The sequence below is a fragment of the Sander vitreus genome, chromosome 21, assembly GCF_031162955.1.
Source record: "Sander vitreus isolate 19-12246 chromosome 21, sanVit1, whole genome shotgun sequence".
Classification (NCBI taxonomy): domain Eukaryota; kingdom Metazoa; phylum Chordata; class Actinopteri; order Perciformes; family Percidae; genus Sander; species Sander vitreus.
In genome coordinates this window covers 4,693,128-4,711,960 of record NC_135875.1, presented here as the reverse complement: position 1 = coordinate 4,711,960, position 18,833 = coordinate 4,693,128, and the positions used below count along the sequence as shown (strand labels likewise).

Genomic DNA, 18,833 nt, shown 5'->3' with positions numbered 1-18,833 from the left:
TTTCCAAAGACACCAAATATGTCAGGTTGAATTTTGGGGAAATGTCTATAAAATAATGCACAAGACGTGTGCCATTTAATGGGAAAATGCAGCCATAAGAAAATGTAGTCTTAAACGGTGCAGACAAAGATCATTTTACCAACTTTAAAGCTACTTAATGGGGGGAAAAGGCAAAAACTATATTTTAAGAGTTTAAGATGACAGGAGAGTTGACTGTACACACACACACACACACAGACACACACACACACACACACACACACACACACACACACACACACAACAAAGTACATCTATTCTAGTACTGTAGTCTTCTTACGGTAAGTTTGAGATACTTGTACTTGAGTATTTCTATTTCATGCTACTTTATGCTCTCACTCCACTGCATTTATTTTAACAGCTGTAAATACTAGTGACATTGCAGATTTAGATTAATAATAAAAAACATGAATACCAAATTAATTATGATGTAGGCTATTATTACAAGCTAGCCAGCTGTTTACAAAGTAATTCAAATTATCTATCTATCTATCTATCTATCTATCTATCTATCTATCTATCTATATATCTATCTATCATATATCAGTCACAGGGGACAGAAAAAGTAGCCTACTTTTACTTTTTGATATAAAGTATATTTTCCTGATAATACTGAATGCAGGACTTTTACCTTTACATGCCTTTTTTATATTGTTGTACTAGTACTTTTAGTTGAGTAAAGCATCTGAGTACTTCTTCCACCACAGCATGGATGTATTAAGAGTAATACATCCATGATTAAGAGAATAAAATGATCTTGCTTTGCCTTTAAAAACGTAACATTCTCATCTTATTTAACGGACGACACCGCCCTCTACCGACGGATTGTACCTCTGCCCCAACTCATGATCTGAACCATCCACCAATCAGCTGCAGCTATCAGCATAGTGAACTGTCATTGGTCAGTCCTTCTAGCGTTTCTAACGTTACCTCCTTCTATTGGTTCTACTTCTAGTAACGTGTCATAAACAGTGTTTAAGTCCGGATGGTGACAATAATCCTGGATACAATTCTATTAAATAAACATAAAATGAGCCCGTAACATATTGGAAGTACTTTTGTTTTGAAGAGGTGAAGAAACAATGGAGGTGAGCTGAAGTAAAGTCTTCTTGATCGCTTTTTAATAAGCCTGCTAGCTAACGTTAGCTAGCTGTCACACAGTCAAAGTCCAGCTAACAAACATTTTCCAAAAGCAAAGAAAATAGTTTTTCCTCTTAGTTTAGTATTATTTTTGTTTTCTGTGTAGTTGTTTAAAGTTAACGTTACATGAAGGCAGTTTTTTTGTCTCCCTGTGCAATGTACTGCTACAAAAATAAGGGAACATATGTGCTAAATGAATAATGTTTTGACTGTTTTCTCAACAGAATATTCAAAACCTTCCAATCGACATACAGACTAGCAAGCTTTTGGGTAAGACACAAAAAGAAAATGTGTTGCTGTTCCACATGTTACTGATGTGCCGTAGTGGAAGAAGTATTAAAGGTCCCATGACATGCTGCTCTTTGGATGCTTTTATATAGACCTTAGTGGTCCCCTAATACTGTATCTGAAGTCTCTTTTATATAGACCTTAGTGGTCCCCTAATACTGTATCTGAAGTCTCTTTTATATAGACCTTAGTGGTCCCCTAATACTGTATCTGAAGTCTCTTTTATATAGATCTTAGTGGTCCCCTAATACTGTATCTGAAGTCTCTTTTATATAGGCCTTAGTGGTCCCCTAATACTGTATCTGAAGTCTCTTTTATATAGGCCTTAGTGGTCCCCTAATACTGTATCTGAAGTCTCTTTTATATAGGCCTTAGTGGTCCCCTAATACTGTATCTGAAGTCTCTTCAGCCTTGGTGCAGAATTACAGCCACTAGAGCCAGTCCCACAATGAGCTTTCCTTAGGATGTGCTATTTCTGTGTCTGTAGCTTTAAATGCTATTGAGGAGGAGAGAGGGGGAGGTAAGGTGGGGGTGTGGCCTTGACCAACTGCCACTTTGCTTGTTTTCAAGCCATGATGTCTCTCTTTCTCATGGGTGGGCCAAATTCTCTGGGCAGGCAAAGCAGAGAAAGAGGAGGTAACCTTCCTCCTTATGACGTCATAAGGAGGAAGATTCCAGATCGGCCCATCTGAGCTTTCATTTTCTCAAAGGCAGAGCAGGATACCCAGGGCTCGGTTTATACCTATCGCCATTTCTAGCCACTGGGGGACCATAGGCAGGCTGGGGGAACTCATATTAATGTTAAAAAACCTCATAAAGTGAAATTTTCATGCCTGGGACCTTTTAAGATCTAAGCTGAAGTAGTGTAAACTTCGGTCTTGTTTCTTTTCCACCAACTGTTGATGCAAAATGCACAGAGATTCAGGATGTTAACTCATTTTGAGTCCACAGACTGGCTGCTGGATCGACGTCACTGTAATCTGAAATGGCAGAGTGCAGTAAAAGAAATCCGAGAGAAGATCAACACTGCCATCCAGGACATGCCGGAGAACGAGGAGATCAAGCAGCTTCTCTCCGGCTCCTGTAGGTCCATTATAGCCTCAGATTGTTTCTCAGATCCATCATCCTTACATATAAAGTACAGAGATGAGCATCCATTTCTCTGATACACAGGAGGTAGTTTAACAACACTTAGAAGAGAGAGGCACAAATTGGGGCTTATGTAATGCAGTGTCATTCTGTAATTCCTGTGTAGTTACTGTTTCTGTTTGTTTGTTAGTTAATTGTGGTCAACACATAAAGATATATGTCTTCTATACTTCTCCTACAGTATGTAAGAATGCTTAGAAATTGGCAAACTGTGTTTTGTTTGTTTGTTTTTAATCGACAGACATTCACTACTTTCACTGCTTGAGGATAGTGGAGATACTGAAGGGAACTGAGGCTTCCTCCAAGAACATCTTTGGCAGATATTCATCTCAGAGAATGAAGGTGAGTGGATTCAAACAAGCTGCTATTGTCCATCTCACAGCTGCAGGCGTTTTGAAATTACTACCACAAACAAAGTGGTGTGAGGGGATTTCTTTGTGTCATGTTCCTTTGCTCTAAAACTATCCTAACATTTAGATTTGAATTGTATTTTTTTGTTTTTGTTATCACAGGACTGGCAAGAGATTGTGTCCCTTTATGAGGCAGATAATGTTTATTTGGGTAAGTGTAATATCTCGGTATACGTGCAGTTTAGTGTCCCAAATTCCCCATACAATGTCCTTAATTATGAACCTGCTAAACCACCTGTTTAACAGGTGTTATGGTTAGGGTTAGAGCAACCTGTCTCGAATAAGACCCTCATCATTTGTGACACTCAGTTTTTGGAAAATAATTTGGGACACTAAACTACACGTATACTGTAATATCTCTATGTATTATGTCACGGCATAACCACAATCCCTGGGAAAACTTGAAACCACCATTACTAACACTCGTCTAGGAGTTTCCAGGGCTTGGCGGCCTGTGCACACACAAGTCTACAGAGACGAGCATTAGGTTGCCAAGCTAAAGGTGGTAAATAGGCCTACCTGTCAGCCCATTGCCCCCGGCACTGCTTCGATACCGGTCACTCGGTAGCCCTGCACTGGTTAGCGTCGAAGCTCCATTGACAGTTCATTTGTCGACATTAAAGACAATAACTTTAACACAACTTAATGGGGGGTAAGGGGATCTTGCTCATCCGTCACGGCACTCACCGAACAGAAAATAGGAAGATGTGTGCCGTGACAATTATCATAGCATGACAACATCTGTGTACACCATTAGAGTTAACATTCCTCTGTATTTCATAGAGGTAGGTAGGGCCAGTTAAGCAAGTAACACTGATTGTGATGTGGTGAACACAGTAGTTTTTGCTGCAGCTGTTCAAATTATTTCTTTTAACCTTTATTTTACCAGGGGAAAAAATCTCATTGAGATTAAAATCTCTTTTACAAGTGAGCCCTGGCCAAGAAGGCAGCACATAAAAAATATACTTTAACATACAACAAATAACAGACAGATGGGGATGGACAGCAATAAGAAATAAGAAATAAAACACTGAAAATCACATTTTAAAAACAAGCGCAAACATGTTGGTATATTTGATGTAGGTAGGACTTGAATTCAGTATGTGAAATAATTTCTGCGTCATTATTACAGAATACAGGGAAACAACCAATTCTAGAAACTAAATAATTGCATGTATAGAATTCTTTAATAAAAAATAAAAGAAGTCTCTGTGTCCCAGCGGAGGTGTCCAGCTTGCTGAGTCGCAATGTCAGCTATGAAGGCCCTGCTCTGAGGAAGCAGCTGGCCAAAGCCCAGCAACTGCAGCAGGAGCTGAGCAGGCGGGAAGTGGAGTGCCAGAGCTCAGCCGCAGACCTGAGGGAACGCTACTATGCTGCCTGCAAACAGTATGGCATCACAGTAAGTACAAGAACATTAAAACACAAAAAACATACTACTCTCTGTGTAGACATTCCTCATCCTGTTGCTTGACTTTTTATTTCCTCCGACAGGGAGAAAATGTGGCTCGAGAGCTTCAGGCTCTGGTCAAAGACTTACCAGCGGTTCTTGAGGAAGTGGGGAAAGATGCAGCAAAGTTAGAAGAGCAAATACAACTTTATACTGCTTTCACAAACTTTGTATGTGAGTGGTGAGTAATACAGTCCTGCATACCGTACTGTATGTTATAAGATATAAATCTGTTTGTAGTATAAGCACAGATCCCTAACAGCACTGTCTAACACAACTCTTCAAAATAAAACCTTTTGTCTGTTCTTTGTAACTATAGAAAAACATGGAAAATGCTCACTTTTTGTCACGTGAGCTCACATGTCATTATGTGTAGGTCTCAACCAGTCCTGCCCATGCTGATATTCACCCAGACGAGAGGAAACGCAACGTTTTACGAGTGGAGAACGGGGAAAGTTCCCACAGTTATTGAGAGGCCGGTTGTGGAGGAAGCACCTACTGACATGGTCACAGAGGATATGGTTGGTTTTACTCTCTCTATATAAGTATTAATCAGGGTCATATAATACAAACTTCCTATCACTTAAGGAAATGTTTTTGTTTGGTTTTCCTAATTGTAAGTCTGAAGTAATTGTAAGCTATGTGCTACTGTGAGATATTCAACAAATATCAGACTAGGTCAAACAAATATATTAATGTGTCAATTCTCAACTGACTTTCCTCACCGCTGACGTTGGTGTTCCTGTTTTGTCTTATAAAAACACTTTTAGATTGACTGGGGGGACTTTGGCAACAATGCAGACACTGCGGGTGTTAACTCTGGCATCACAGTTGAGGATGGAATAGACTGGGGCATCAGTCTGGAGCCGAGCTCTGAGGTAACACACATCAACTTATCTACACTTTATTTTTATGTAATTATTAATGTGAAGATGGGCAAATCAATTAAGAACTATCTCTACAGAAAAAAAAATATTAATATCTGGTTTACATTCAATATTACATCCTTTCCTCAAATACAGTGTGATGTCCAACCAGGTTTGAAGATCATTTGTAACTTGTAATTTGCTAAACAATTATAAACAATTGAAATAGCTAAACAATATAGGACAAATTGTAAAATAGCTCAAAGTCATGGATAAAATTGACCAAACTGACCTAAACAAAACCTTAACAGTGTTAAGCATTTTAAAATCAATTCAAATCAATTCAAGTGAACACATTTGGAACATGGCGGTGGTAAAGGCCCATCAGACAGGAAAGGTTGGGAACTTCTGCTCTAATATACCAACTTCTGTCTGCTTCCTCTAACAGGACACTGGTGCTGCTGGTATTGACTGGGGGGACAGTGAAGCAGCTCAAATTGAAATTGTAGACGCGGGCACAGACTGTAACTACTTCTTTTTATGGCTGCACAACTTATGTTCATGCTCAGCTGTTGAATTTTCTGTTTGCTAAAGACGTGTGTGTCGTCCTGCAGGTCCTGAGGGTGTGGCAAGAGGCGAGGATGCTTTAACTATACTGGAGAACTCTCAGTCACGCAGCCAGTTCATTGATGAGCTAACAGAGGTAAAGACTAAGACAGTGCATCAACTTGATCTTTGTGTATAAGGTACGTTACATGCGCAGCAGCAAACGGCAGATCAAGTTAGAGACTAGCTGGAGAAAATGGTGGAGCATTTAGCTGCTAAAGAGACGGATATTTCCCTCAGGGGTTGAACAAGCAGAGCAAAATGGAGAGCGACTATTGGACTGGATTAATCACGTAGCCAGAAATATGTCTCCAAATGAATAACAATGTTTCTCTGTATCTGCTGGAAATGTAAAGAAGCAACCGTTTACCATATTAAATATGTCAGTATTATTTTTACAGCTTGTTTCTACTGCCCCCAAGTGGCCTTAAAAAACAGTTAATGCTGACTTCAGTAACCTTTTTATGGTAGTAACTAAACATGATGTTTGCATGTGCAAATTCAAAACCAGTAACTGCAAACAACAAGGACTATGTGTGTTTATCACAAATACAGTATTACTAGAAGGAAGTCACAGTATTTGTGTTAACTTGCGGGGAGTAGCAGGTAACTTGAGAGCCACAGAAAAGTCGATTCAATTGTGGGGTACTGTTATTGGATAGTATTTGGATTAGTTCATCTATCAGATTTACCCCAAACATGTGACACTGGTTGAATGTGTTTGTACAGCTGGAAGTGTTCCTTACCCAGCGCATAAGTGAGATGGGAGAGGAGGGAGATGTGGTAGCTATGAGCCAGTTCCAGATGGCCCCTTCTGTCATCCAAGGCCAATCCCGTGAACATGTCCGGGAGATGCTGTCAGTGGTGCAGGACCTCCTTGTCCGCCTCACCTCTCTGCGGATGCAGCACCTGTTTATGATCCAGGCCTCGCCCCGGTATGCTTCCATAACTGATCCTCGTGTCAGTTTCAGTCGGGATAAATCATCCTTTTCTAATTATTTTTTGTTGTTGTATCAAATGTTGTTTAGGTATGTTGAACGTGTGTCAGAGGTGCTGAGGCAGAAGCTGAAGCAGGCAGACATTCTGCTACTGAAAGGTGCCACAATGGTTGAGAAAAGGCAGGAAGCCCTGGAGGAGCAGTCCAGACTGGAGCCTCGTGTTGACCTGCTGGCAGGATGCACCCGGGAACTCCAGAAACTGGTATTGGATTACTACTTCAAGTTATTTATGTTCACAGGGTTGGCAATTTCCTTGCTCACTAGAAGAGAAGGAAGAAGAAGAAGAAGAACTCTTACGGTAAACATTTGTTATAAGATCATTATATCTATGTTAATATATACTGAGATGTACAATTAGAGATTATGCCTACCACACACTGGAAGACTATGAAAAGACTAAAGTCTGAAAGAACAAAGACAATCTGTCCTAATGTCACTGAGTTTTTAGCCACATACTATAAGATTTTACTACCAAGACTTAAAATGTACGATAATATCAAGCACGTTTGATTTTGTCGGAAGTTTGAGTTTTATGACCACCTTACACCAAACGATTAAGACGACAGAAGCGCCCCAACTCTAGCAAGACTCTCGTGATTTCATTCCGATATTTGAAATTTGTCTGCGACAGTGGAATCTTTTGAAAAGTCGTTTAGCGTAAGGTCGGCCATAATTGAAAGGAAAATATATTGCACAAAGGGCTTGTAATTAATAAACGTTACACCTTGAAATATCGCAGTAATAATGAGTATTATTGACAGTAATTCTGATTGTTTATTTTTGCAGATTGAAGCCGACATTTCAAAGCGATACAACAAAAGGCCTGTCAACCTAATGGGGGTTAATATATAGTGAACATCAACATCACAGACATTTACTCTAAATATTTTGTCAAGACCTACTTGGAGAAATAAAAGTGGTATTTAATATTACGTCTTGTGTGTTCTTTACATTTACTGGATTACTATTTGACATGTTTAAATACATTTGCTTCTTTAAAGTCTGTAAATTCTGTTGTGGTTTACCTATTGATGAATGCATCCATATACTTCTTTTTTTTTTTTTTGCTTCATTGGAATATGTATCACATATAGAAGGGTGACAGAACCAACATGTGCATTGCACCTGTTATTATCATACATAAAATAAAGCACCTATTATTGCATATTAAATAAAGTAAGACATAAAATATCAATACATTTTAGAACCAGATGAATCATATGCACACATTTCTAATTGTTGATCATTCAAAAATATGGGAAAGCTTTAGAAAACCTGCACTAAGGGGAAATAAAATCTACCAAATCAAACTAGTGAAGTGACAACAACTTCACACAATTCAATAAATAACATTCTTGGCTTCTAACTTTATTTAAAAATAATCCTCCAGTTTTATCCAGATTACTACCATAGAATCATAAAACATTTGTAAAATTGTGTGATGTACTTTTCTTTTGTTCTTTTGTTTGAAATAAAAAAAAAAAAATTTAATAACCTGTTTTTTATGGAGGATATATTTATTCATAGTTTTTTGTCACCTAATATCTTAAAAGTGTTGGTCAAATATTGGTCAGTGCTGAAAAGTACAACTTGAACTTGAGTATTTTTATTGTATGCTACTTTATACTTCTACTCCATACATTTCAGAGGGAAAAATGTAACATTTTACTCCACAACACTTATTTGACAGCTTTAGTTACTTTGCAGATTTAAATCATTGATACAAAATATAAATTGAGTACTTTTACAGTACAGTTTTGGTACTTTAAGTATATTTTGATGCCAATACCAATGCATATAAGGCATACTTATCCTGCATACATTTCTTCAAATAATTGCATTTCATAATAATTCTAACTCAAAATATGTGAATATATATTTTTTAAACTACTAAATCTACCAAATAAAACTAGTAAATTGACAATAACTGCTCACAGTTTAACATATCATTATTGGCTTCTAATTTAATGAGATGGTTTGTTTGAAAAACCATCCATAAAGATTTTGTAAAATTGTGTGGTATATTACTTAATTTATTTGGAATAAACAAGGTATTGAATTCCACTGAATATCTTAATTATTCTTAATAAAATGTGATTATATTGTATAATTCTGTGTAATATTGTCAGTAGGGGATCTTCTAAAGGCTGATGAAAGCTTGCTACTAGAATGTTCTACGCATGCTCTGTGTGGAAGCGTGTTTTGGTGGGCGCTTGCTTGGCTAGCCGGGCCAGCTAGCAATTTTGCAAGTCATGGTGGGCCATTCAATAAGAAAAAGCTGGACAATGCTACATCGGGCAACACTGTGGAACTTTTAATGAAACGGGACTTGATTACTGTTCTTAGGAGGTAGTGGACATTTGTGCATGAAGACACAGTTGCCAAATCTTCATGCGTAAGTATTAAATCAATTAACTAACGTTAATAATGCGTAATACACGGATTGCAATGATTTATGGCATGAGCTAACGTTAGCAGACACATAGATAAATACGTAGTATTTATGTGTGGATGACTGGATACAGAGGTGTGTTTTGTTTAATACATAAATCACTTTTAAAAGTAGTTAAATGCTTAGGGTAGTTAGCAGCAAACTAGCTTTAAGGCTAGCACAGTGTAGCTTCGAGTTCCAATAGTAGTTCAGCTTTTTCTTCAAGTCCCACCCATGCGCTATTCCTATTGGTCGGGAGATTCTGGAGTCATGTGTCGTTACGGCGCTTGAGGCCCGCGAATGGCTGTGCAATCTGTCAGTTATATTTTCACCACTTGTTGCTAGGGAGATTGTTTGATGCTAGCCACGGCGGAAGTAGAGGTACCTGTCACTTTTTAGGGTAAACAGAGATGCGAGCTAACTAGCTAATGTGGCGACACGGCATACCATCGCTACTTTATGTTCTGTATCAAAGTGGTTATACATGTGTAATAGCAGTAGCCGGGTTTTAAAACACCAGGTAGCTAACCGCTAACGTCATAAGGACGAAGATAGGCGCAGCTGTGCGAGAGGAGGGAGGGACCCTGCCCGCTATCTAACGCTGTCGTTTGCGCGTGTGCTAGCCAGCCCTGCGAGCCTTCTCGACTCTCCCATTCACCTTCAGCAGCACCCACAAGAAGTAGTTGTCCTGTCAAGGGTGGGGTGATGTCTAAAGCTCTGTGTTCACCATCTGTGGTCTGCTGAATTTACAAGAACGAAAAAGGCATTGCGCGTCCGGTACGAGCCGACATCACTTCTCTAGTCTTGGGAGGATGGAGTGGTTGCAGTGGGCTAGCAAGTCCTGATTTTTTTGTGTCATTAACGTGTTTAATGCAAATGTAGGTAGGTAAGAATTGTGTGTTTTAGAGCTGGAAGCAGTGTGGTTATAATGTTGAACTACAGTAGTATGAAGTGGAGCAATAAAATGTAATTTCTCACTTTTGTCAGGAATGGGAAGATGAGAACCTGATGAAGAAAAAAGCTTTGAGCACAAACTGGACTCTCTCAGAGTGGAAACCCCATCTTGGATCTTATATGCCTTTTAAACATACAGAATCCTGTTGAAGACCCTTTCCCCTCACTATCTTTAACCACTTTTTTATGTTCATGTGTCTATCTCCGTCTTCTAGTACAAGTACAGAAGTTATAGATCCAAGCTAGTTGGCCCCGTTTTTGTTTTTATTTTTTACCTTTTGTTCCTTTGTAAAGAAATGCTTTACCTGAAAAAATACTTCACAGAGGGCCTGATTCAGTTCACCATCCTTCTGAGTCTCATTGGGGTGCGGGTGGACGTTGACACCTATCTAAGCAACCAGCTGCCCCCACTGAGAGAGATCATCCTGGGCCCTAGCTCAGCCTACACCCAGACACAATTTCACAACCTGCGCAACACGCTGGACGGCAATGGCATCCATCCAAAGAGTGTGGACCTCGACCAGTTTTTCACCACTCGGCGGCTGCTGAACCAGGTGCGCCAGCTGGATCGCATCTTTGTGCCCAGTACCGAGCTCAACACCTGGCTAGTGCATCGTGACTCAGAGACTGTGGTGTCCACCAGCAGCCAGTCCAGCCCCAGCATCACCCTGGACAATGGGGGCGGCCTAGAGGACACTAACAACCCTGACGCTACCCCGGCCATGAGGGGAGGAAGTGGAACACCTGAATCCACATACAACCTGAACGAAGCAGACAGCAGCCTGGGAGCTGTGGCCCCAGAGGGCAACCAGGAGCCGAGCAGCAGGGATGGCAATGACGACCTCACCAAAGAGGTACTGCAGCTTGTTTCTTCCTTCACTCTGCCAACACCTGGGGAGCACCTGTCTAAAGAAGGGGGAAAACGCCTCCTTTTCACAGTCGCTTCTTGACACCACATTCACTTGCTATGTCCCAAATACATTGGACGAGCAGGATTTTATAATGTATTTATGTTGAAATAAACCCAGCAGTTGAGAAATTAAATGTTAGCATGGATGTACATTGTTTTGATTGGCCTAATTTAGTGGTAAACTAATCTTCCAAGTAGCAACACAAGCCAGATATGTTAAGAGATATTAGTTATATATTAAGCATTAATTATTATCAATTTTGTATACTTTAAATACCTTTACAACGTAATCAGTCAATCCTAACTACATTAAGAGCTAGAATCGGTTTCATAAATATTTAGGGGTGTGGCAGCATTAAACACATGAGTACACTGTATTCCAAAGAAATTAAAACATACACTGAGTTTACATGGGTCTACCAATATCATTCATGGTCCGAAGGCTTGGTCTTTAATCAGTGTCAGATATTTTTAGTCAAACCAGTTGAGTCACATTCATGACAGCTGTGATTCTTGTCACAGTTAATGTGGGTGCAACTTTTAAATCCACAGAAAAGTCATCTAAATTAATTTACTCCTAAAACGACGCATAAGAAAAAAAAGTCACAATATTTTATTATTTTTTTTAGCATTTACTTGCTACATTTGAACAACATCTCTGTGTATGACAGTTTATTTTTGTTAGTGGTTAATTTTTGTCGTTCTTTGAGAAAACCTGCACATAATGGCGATATTGATGCAGCGGAGGTAGGGGGTCACACAAAGTCATTGTTGGACTGTAATGAACTAAGACTTCTTTCTAATCACATGATACCCACCATGTCAAAGTGTTTCTGTCATGGTTGCACCATCTGACTGCATTTCTATGGCATGATCTGCCAAAATTGCCCACTCTTATAAAATAATAAGCCAAACTGCTTGTATAAAAGATACACATAAGTACTAGTTTATTATCGTAAATAATTCAATAATAAATGGCCCAGATGTCCTTTTTTTTTAATCTCGCTACAGTATGAGTTCAATATTTTCTTTTCCTCTGCACAGGGCCATTTTTCAATGGTTGCTATATGTTTTTCCAGGACATTGACTTGATTGACATCCTATGGAGACAGGACATCGACCTCGGTGCAGGAAGAGAAGTGTTCAACTACAGCAACCGTCAGAAGGAGAGTGAGGAGGAGAAGCCCCACCCACAGGAGAACAAAGACGGGAATGAGGAACAAGAGAGGTGGAGAAATGGAGTAAACTTACAAGGTGCTCAGCCAGTAGATGGGGAGACTGGAGAGAGTATTCCAGAGCAGGTTTGTAGACTAAATGGATCTCAATATCCTAGTGTTTCATCCAGTGGGAGCTAGTACAGTTAACTGTCCTACAGTATAGTTCATAAAAAGAAAACGGAATAGTAGAAGCTGCACGGAGGTGATAAAGGATCATTTTGTCTGCTCAGAATGAGTTTGTATTCATCTGGAGACATTTCCAGTTAGTCTCTTTTCAACATTCGCCTAAAACATTGTGGGCTGAAATATTGTGTTCAGATTTGTGAAATTGCCTAGTTTAAATATATGAGTTTCATCTCATTGTTGTGTCACACCAGTCAATGAATTAAGCCTCAGACAGTGGAGGGAGAAATTAAGCAAATTGAGCTGTTGCGTTTATGAAGTTGAAATACTATTGGATCACATTTGTTTCAGGGCTTACCATCCAAGAGAATTTTCCAGTGGTTCAGTGGCCATTCAGAATCATAATCTCCGTAAAACTACAAAACTTCAGCTTATCCAGTGCTGGTTTTCGTGGCATCTGTGACGTTTTTATGAATCTGAAACCGATAAAGAAAAAAAAAAAGTTCTTTTGTTTATATCGTATTGGACTGAAAAGTCTGACCTGACTGCAGTAGCCGAGCGTTTAATTGGGCGATTACATTACATTTATCAACGATGCAAGATGTTAATAATGTAAAAAAGGAATGTGAGATGTGCCTTAGCCTTCAATCAAGACACAAAACAGCTGAAAGAACAGTCAGAATGATGCATTCGCATATAACCTCTCTGCATTAAACCGTTTTATACAGTTTGTTTGGGTTGGTGTGAAAGCCCAAACAGCACGCGGTTCGTTTGTGGTGGGCAGCTATCCTACCATTGTCTGTTATTCACTATTTATGATGTATGAGGTCCAGTTGCACTCCTGACTAATAATGCTCATAATCAGTTATTTCTTTGTGACACAAGAGAAGATAAATGCACATCTTTTTCTTTCAGTGATCCGGACCAAAATGACCTGAACTACAGGTGAATAAGCGTCCAACAATAATATATACTTTTGACTGTATTTGTATCCGTTTTGTTGTTGTTACCCAGCTCCCAGGTCTTGGCTCACAGACTTCACTCTCTCTACAAGAATGCTTGAGGCTGCTGGAGGCCACTTTCCCTTTTGGAGAAGAATCTGAGGTAAAAAAAACATAAAAATGTGTTATTTCACGTGTAAGCTGAAAGTATTGTTTCTTCATTGGTGTGGCAGACTGATCTCACTAAGTGGCGTATGTATGACACGCCAATTCGTATGTCATTATTGCCGTGTTATCAAGATGCATACTCGCTTTTTAGCGTGTTCGTCAACGCCGTTTGGCCTCCATTGACTTACATTACCTTGCGATTGCGTGTGAATTTACGCCGTAGCGAGTAGTATGAAAGGGCGAAAATTGGACGCAGGACTTTCACCCAGGAGACCGGGGATGGTGTCCCGCGTGACACGTTTCCTAAACTCAACCGTCGCTCTCTTCTTTTACTAAATCCAACCCCGTTCTTCTTTTCCTAAACCCAACCCGTCCGCTCTATACGGCGCTCAAAATGCGTACAGATAACACGCCACTTTGGCACAACTACAAGTGGCGTGTATGTTTACGTCCGCTGTATACAGCGTAGACATACACGCAGATAGCTCAAAATGCGTATAATAACACGCCACTTGGCTTAAGAAAGTGGGCGTGTATGTTTATGCAACGTCATGATGTCACGTTGGGTGTGGAAACAACTACAGTGAAGTTGTTACAATGATTTTTTTTTATTTATTTTTTTTTAAATAGTTTCCAGCACCGGTTGTCACCCCGGAAATAGTTTCCAATGATGGAGTTCCGTCTACTTCTCAGAGCCTTCCTCTGGCACCACAGCTGCCCCCAGCAGAGCCCCAGTTAGACCTGGAGCAGCAGTGGCAAGACATCATGGCCATCATGGAGCTACAAGTATGCCTACTTTTTAAAATATATCACCTTTTAACTGTGTACCAAGATGTATTTGTTTGTCCTGACACCATTAACATAATTGGTCAATCCAAAACAAAACCTTCTGTATTTCAACCAATAAAAATGATTACAAATTAGGGGAAAATTCTTCTCTGATAATAGTGTATCACTCTAGGGCAAAAGCATATTTGGAAGTATGAAAAAGATTGCCTCTTTACTGTGTCAAAGTGTGAAATAATACAGATTTTGTCTCATAATTACTTAGCACAAAAACATGCTTTAAATGATTAATATTTATATATTATTATTATTATTAAATATTTAAAGAAATGTGTGTATATTTAACAAAATCTCTCTGTTCAAAAGGCAATGGAAGTGAACATCACTTCCCCCCACAGCAACTCCAGCAGTGACATCGACTCAAGTGGGACAACTGAGTCAAACTCTGGGGGAAACTTTGGACTCCCTACTCACTCAACACCGGTAAACCAGGACGTCAGCCTTCACCAGGCCTCCCTCCCCAGCTGCAGCCAAGACTTCCCCCAGATTTTCAATCCCCAGTTGGACTCTACTAGCAACACCCCGAGAACCACAATGCCCAGACTCGCTTCCAGCAACTCCAGCAACATCAACTCCACGTTTGGCGCCACTAACCTGACGGGGATCTTTCTCCCACCACACATCAATAGTTCTAGTACCAACATTACGTCCACGCCGATCCTGCCCGATCCATTCAGCAACCTGCTGGAAGAGTCCATGTTAGATGAGATCAGCTTGCTGGACCTCGCCATGGAGGAGGGCTTCAGCCAGGCCCAAGCTTCGCAGTTGGAGGATGAGCTTGACTCCGATTCTGGCCTTTCCCTGGACTCCAGCCACAGCCCAGCCTCCCCGAGCAGCTCCGAGACATCCTGCTCTTCGGCAGCGTCTTCGTCGTCGACGTCTGCCACCTTCTCCGAGGAGGGAGCCGTGGGGTACAGCACCGACTCCGAGGTCGCTACTGTGGAGACGGAGGAAGGTGCCGTCGGTGGTTATCAGCCTGGGTACAGCAAGCTCTGCCGCATGAGCTTCCAGGACCCCTCCCAGTTCCACGGCCTCCCTCAGCTCGACAGCATCAGCCACAATCATACTTACAACCTGCCGCTTTCCTCTGCGTTCGCTGAGCATCCAGAGCTCCCCATTTCAGTTGGGAAGAAGACTGTCCGCGACAAACACAACAAGCTTCAGCCTCCTCAGGACTTGCTCGACAAGCACTCAAGCCGCGATGAACGCCGAGCCCGGGCAATGAAAATCCCCTTCTCCAACGAGAAGATCATCAACCTGCCCGTGGAAGAGTTCAACGAGCTTCTAGCCAAGCACCACCTGAGCGAAGGCCAGCTAGCCCTCATCCGCGACATCCGCAGGCGTGGCAAGAACAAGATGGCGGCCCAGAACTGCCGCAAGCGCAAGCTGGACACCATCATCAACCTGGAGCAGGGCGTCCAGGACCTGAGGCGCGACAAGTCCCGCCTACTGAAGGAGAAGATGGAGTTCATTCGTTCCATCCGGCAGATGAAGCAGAAGATGCAAAGTCTGTACCAAGAGGTGTTCACTCAGCTGCGGGATGAGGAGGGCCGGCCCTACCCCCCCAGTGAGTACTCGCTCCAGTACAGCGCTGACGGCAGCGTGCTGATCATGCCCCGCGGCGTGACAACTGCTGAGCAGAACCGTAAGCCCGAGAAAAAACAAAAAGACAAAAAGAAGTGAGGGGTGGGCAAACTGCTGTTTATTCTATCACTTTGCTAAATCAATAAGAAAGATTTCTGCAGATGCAAGAGAGATGTCCTTTTTTCCTTTAAGAAGATTCTGGTGAGTAGAAAAACGGTATTGTTGACTACTCTTCCTGCATTAGTTTCTCCCGTTTCATTCTGTTCCTACATATTTTTATTTTTTTTTTCTTCCTGGAAACAACTTTGACGCAGAAGTAGCTCTTCGTTTGAGTACTGATATTTCGTTATTTAGACGGGGGGGAAACGATAAGCAAGGAGACGAGGGATCTAAAAGGACATTAAATGAGCTATTAGAAAAAAAATTAGCTGCTCTTGATCCTTTTGCACCAAACCACTGAGGATGGAGAAGATGTGTAGGGAGTAACAAGGGACTGGTGTTGAGAAAAGTGGAAGTAAAAGAACACTGTCAACAAGGATGGTTGGAATACCTATGCACCGAAGGTTTTAAAAGGACAGAGAACATCCCTTCCTGGAGACTTTTAGTGATTTTTGTCACTGAGGCTTTTAAGTTGCAAATCTTCAGGCAAAGAACAGCACCTATGGTTGTGAGAGTTTAGATACCAAAGGCTAAAGGAAAGTCCATCATTTTAGGATGCAATTAACACCCATACTAACCAAAGGTTGTATGGTGCACATCACTTGATCTGAACACATCTTAAATGCTCAAACACTGCACTCCAATTCTGTCGGTTTGTGTGTCGCAAATTCCAGTTTTTGAGTCAGTTTGTTGGCGGCATCTCAAGTTCAGAAGGCCCTGAAAAGAATGGGGGTTTTGTATGTGTGGAAAGGAGGATGTTGAGACAAGAATAGAGTCAGAAGCTGAGTGTTCCTGGGCTGGCCACTGCTAAAAGAGGCCTGGAGTTGAAGTCCTGCAAGAGGAGCACATGGATGTTTTAAGGAGGAGATGCACTGCATTGCAAAATGTATCAACTTCCTTATAAATTATACATAGCACTGTAATTTGTCTTTAAAAGGCTTGGCTATATGCATTTTGCCGTGTCTGTCGCTATTCCTTCGCTGCAGGTTTAAATACGGGAGCTGCGTTTAGGAAGGCTCTTATTAACTGTTCATAATCTGTAGTATAAGCAAGGTTATAGGTCTAGCTACATCAGCTTTATGTAAAAGTCTACACTCTTTTGGTTGATTTTAAAACGTCACACAGAGCCTGTTATCATAAGAGGAATTGAAGATACTGTGACGGGCCCAGAGCTCCACAGAGTACCGTTTGATTTCCACCAATTTCTCCAGGCTGTCGCAGATAAGTTTTATGGATCATTTATCGGTTTCTTTTGGACGCCTCGTTTTAAGCACCAACTTAAAACAGGCTCAGTTGTCGCTGTGGTTTAGCGATATCCCTTTTCATGAACTTATTTGCCAACGTTACTCAACTGAAAGCCACTTGAGTCAATTTTTAACTGCTGTAAAGCTGAGGTCTTGGCTTAAATATTGAGTCTGAGTGTTTCATTTGTTTGTGTTAACAAAGTGAGCCAAGGTGTTACATGAGATAAAAGTTATTTGAATGCGTGAAATGACTGTGTGTTGTGGCCACTTTGATTTGCCTTTATTTCACAATCTCATTATCTCTCACTTTAAATGTTTTGAGAACTGAAGGAAAACGTCCTCAAAGAAGTGCTATTACTTGTTTGAATGAAGTTCTGTCAGTACGTGTAACCTCGCCCTCTTTTAAAAAGAAAAAAAATAGGTAATTGTTGCAGCTGAGATAGCGATTAGGCTAGAATATTTACAAGAGGCTGAACAGAACTTGCAACATAAAGATGATGTCCAAAAAAAATGTTTTTGAAAGCAGATGTCCTCATTAAATGTGATATTCAGGCATGGAACTGGTTAACATTCACTTCAGTGTAACACCAACAATTTAGTACTGCTACTACTTAGTGCACTTTTTTTTGTCTGTCTTGTTATGTAAATATTTTTATGTTTGTGTTTGTCATGATTTATGTAGTTTGTCAAATGTCTCCATAACGGCCTCACCCTCTGCTTTCAGTTTGGATGTAGTTTCCTCTGTTTTGAGGTATTTGCCGGCAATCAAGAATTGTTTTTATTGATTAATAAAGTGTTTTTATTTTCACCTGTGACTCTTGTGTTCTAGTTGTCATGAATTGTATATTGTTATACTGTACTACTGTACATTAGGGGATCCAAAAAGCAGGTTTATCAATTTATCTAGATAGATTTTGAGGGGCTCCAGGTTTTACATTTGCAAAGTTAACCCGATAACTCAGAAAACCTGCTTCTTGGAAGGAGCCTCATGACCGGGAACAACCAAATCTCGGTGACAATTAGTCGATTAATCAAGTACTCAATCGACAGAAAATGAATGGCCAAGTATTTGATAATCAATCGTTTCTCAAGCAAGAAAAACCAAACACTCTTGGCTATTGTTATGGCCATTTTTCACTGTCTTCTGATGTTTTACAGATCAAGCGATTAATCAGTTAATGGAAAAAAAATGTTTGTTGTAGCCCTAATGTTATATTAAAAGTGACACCAGTTGAAACGGCAGATTAACAAAAAGTGGTTTATTCTCCAAAAACCGACAAGCAAGAGACAAGAATGAAAAACACCACAAAGAG

The 18,833-nt window shown here is 40.5% G+C and overlaps 2 protein-coding genes across 4 annotated transcripts; both read left to right on the top strand.

Moving 5' to 3' along the window:
- Nucleotides 1–981: 981 nt before the first annotated feature.
- cdk5rap3 (CDK5 regulatory subunit associated protein 3) lies at nt 982–7,875 on the top strand. The gene is made up of 14 exons (XM_078279657.1): nt 982–1,127; nt 1,404–1,449; nt 2,419–2,550; nt 2,858–2,958; nt 3,129–3,177; nt 4,247–4,425; nt 4,518–4,654; nt 4,850–4,994; nt 5,244–5,351; nt 5,788–5,863; nt 5,954–6,042; nt 6,675–6,880; nt 6,974–7,145; nt 7,730–7,875. Exons 1-14 carry the CDS (start codon nt 1,122–1,124, stop codon nt 7,793–7,795), a joined length of 1,512 nt encoding a protein of 503 aa, XP_078135783.1. The 5' UTR covers nt 982–1,121; the 3' UTR covers nt 7,796–7,875.
- A 1,251-nt stretch (nt 7,876–9,126) lies between these two features.
- Nucleotides 9,127–18,335, top strand: nfe2l1b (nfe2 like bZIP transcription factor 1b). Of its 3 annotated transcripts, none has more exons than XM_078278698.1 (6): nt 9,127–9,338; nt 10,362–11,182; nt 12,318–12,539; nt 13,593–13,682; nt 14,318–14,473; nt 14,840–18,335. In XM_078278698.1, exons 2-6 carry the CDS (start codon nt 10,625–10,627, stop codon nt 16,214–16,216), a joined length of 2,403 nt encoding a protein of 800 aa, XP_078134824.1. In that variant the 5' UTR covers nt 9,127–9,338; nt 10,362–10,624; the 3' UTR covers nt 16,217–18,335. The 3 variants fall into 3 exon arrangements, with proteins under 3 accessions (XP_078134824.1, XP_078134827.1, XP_078134826.1); XM_078278701.1 differs by lacking the exon at nt 9,127–9,338 and adding an exon at nt 9,733–10,252; XM_078278700.1 differs by lacking the exon at nt 9,127–9,338 and adding an exon at nt 9,733–10,256.
- Nucleotides 18,336–18,833: the final 498 nt, after the last annotated feature.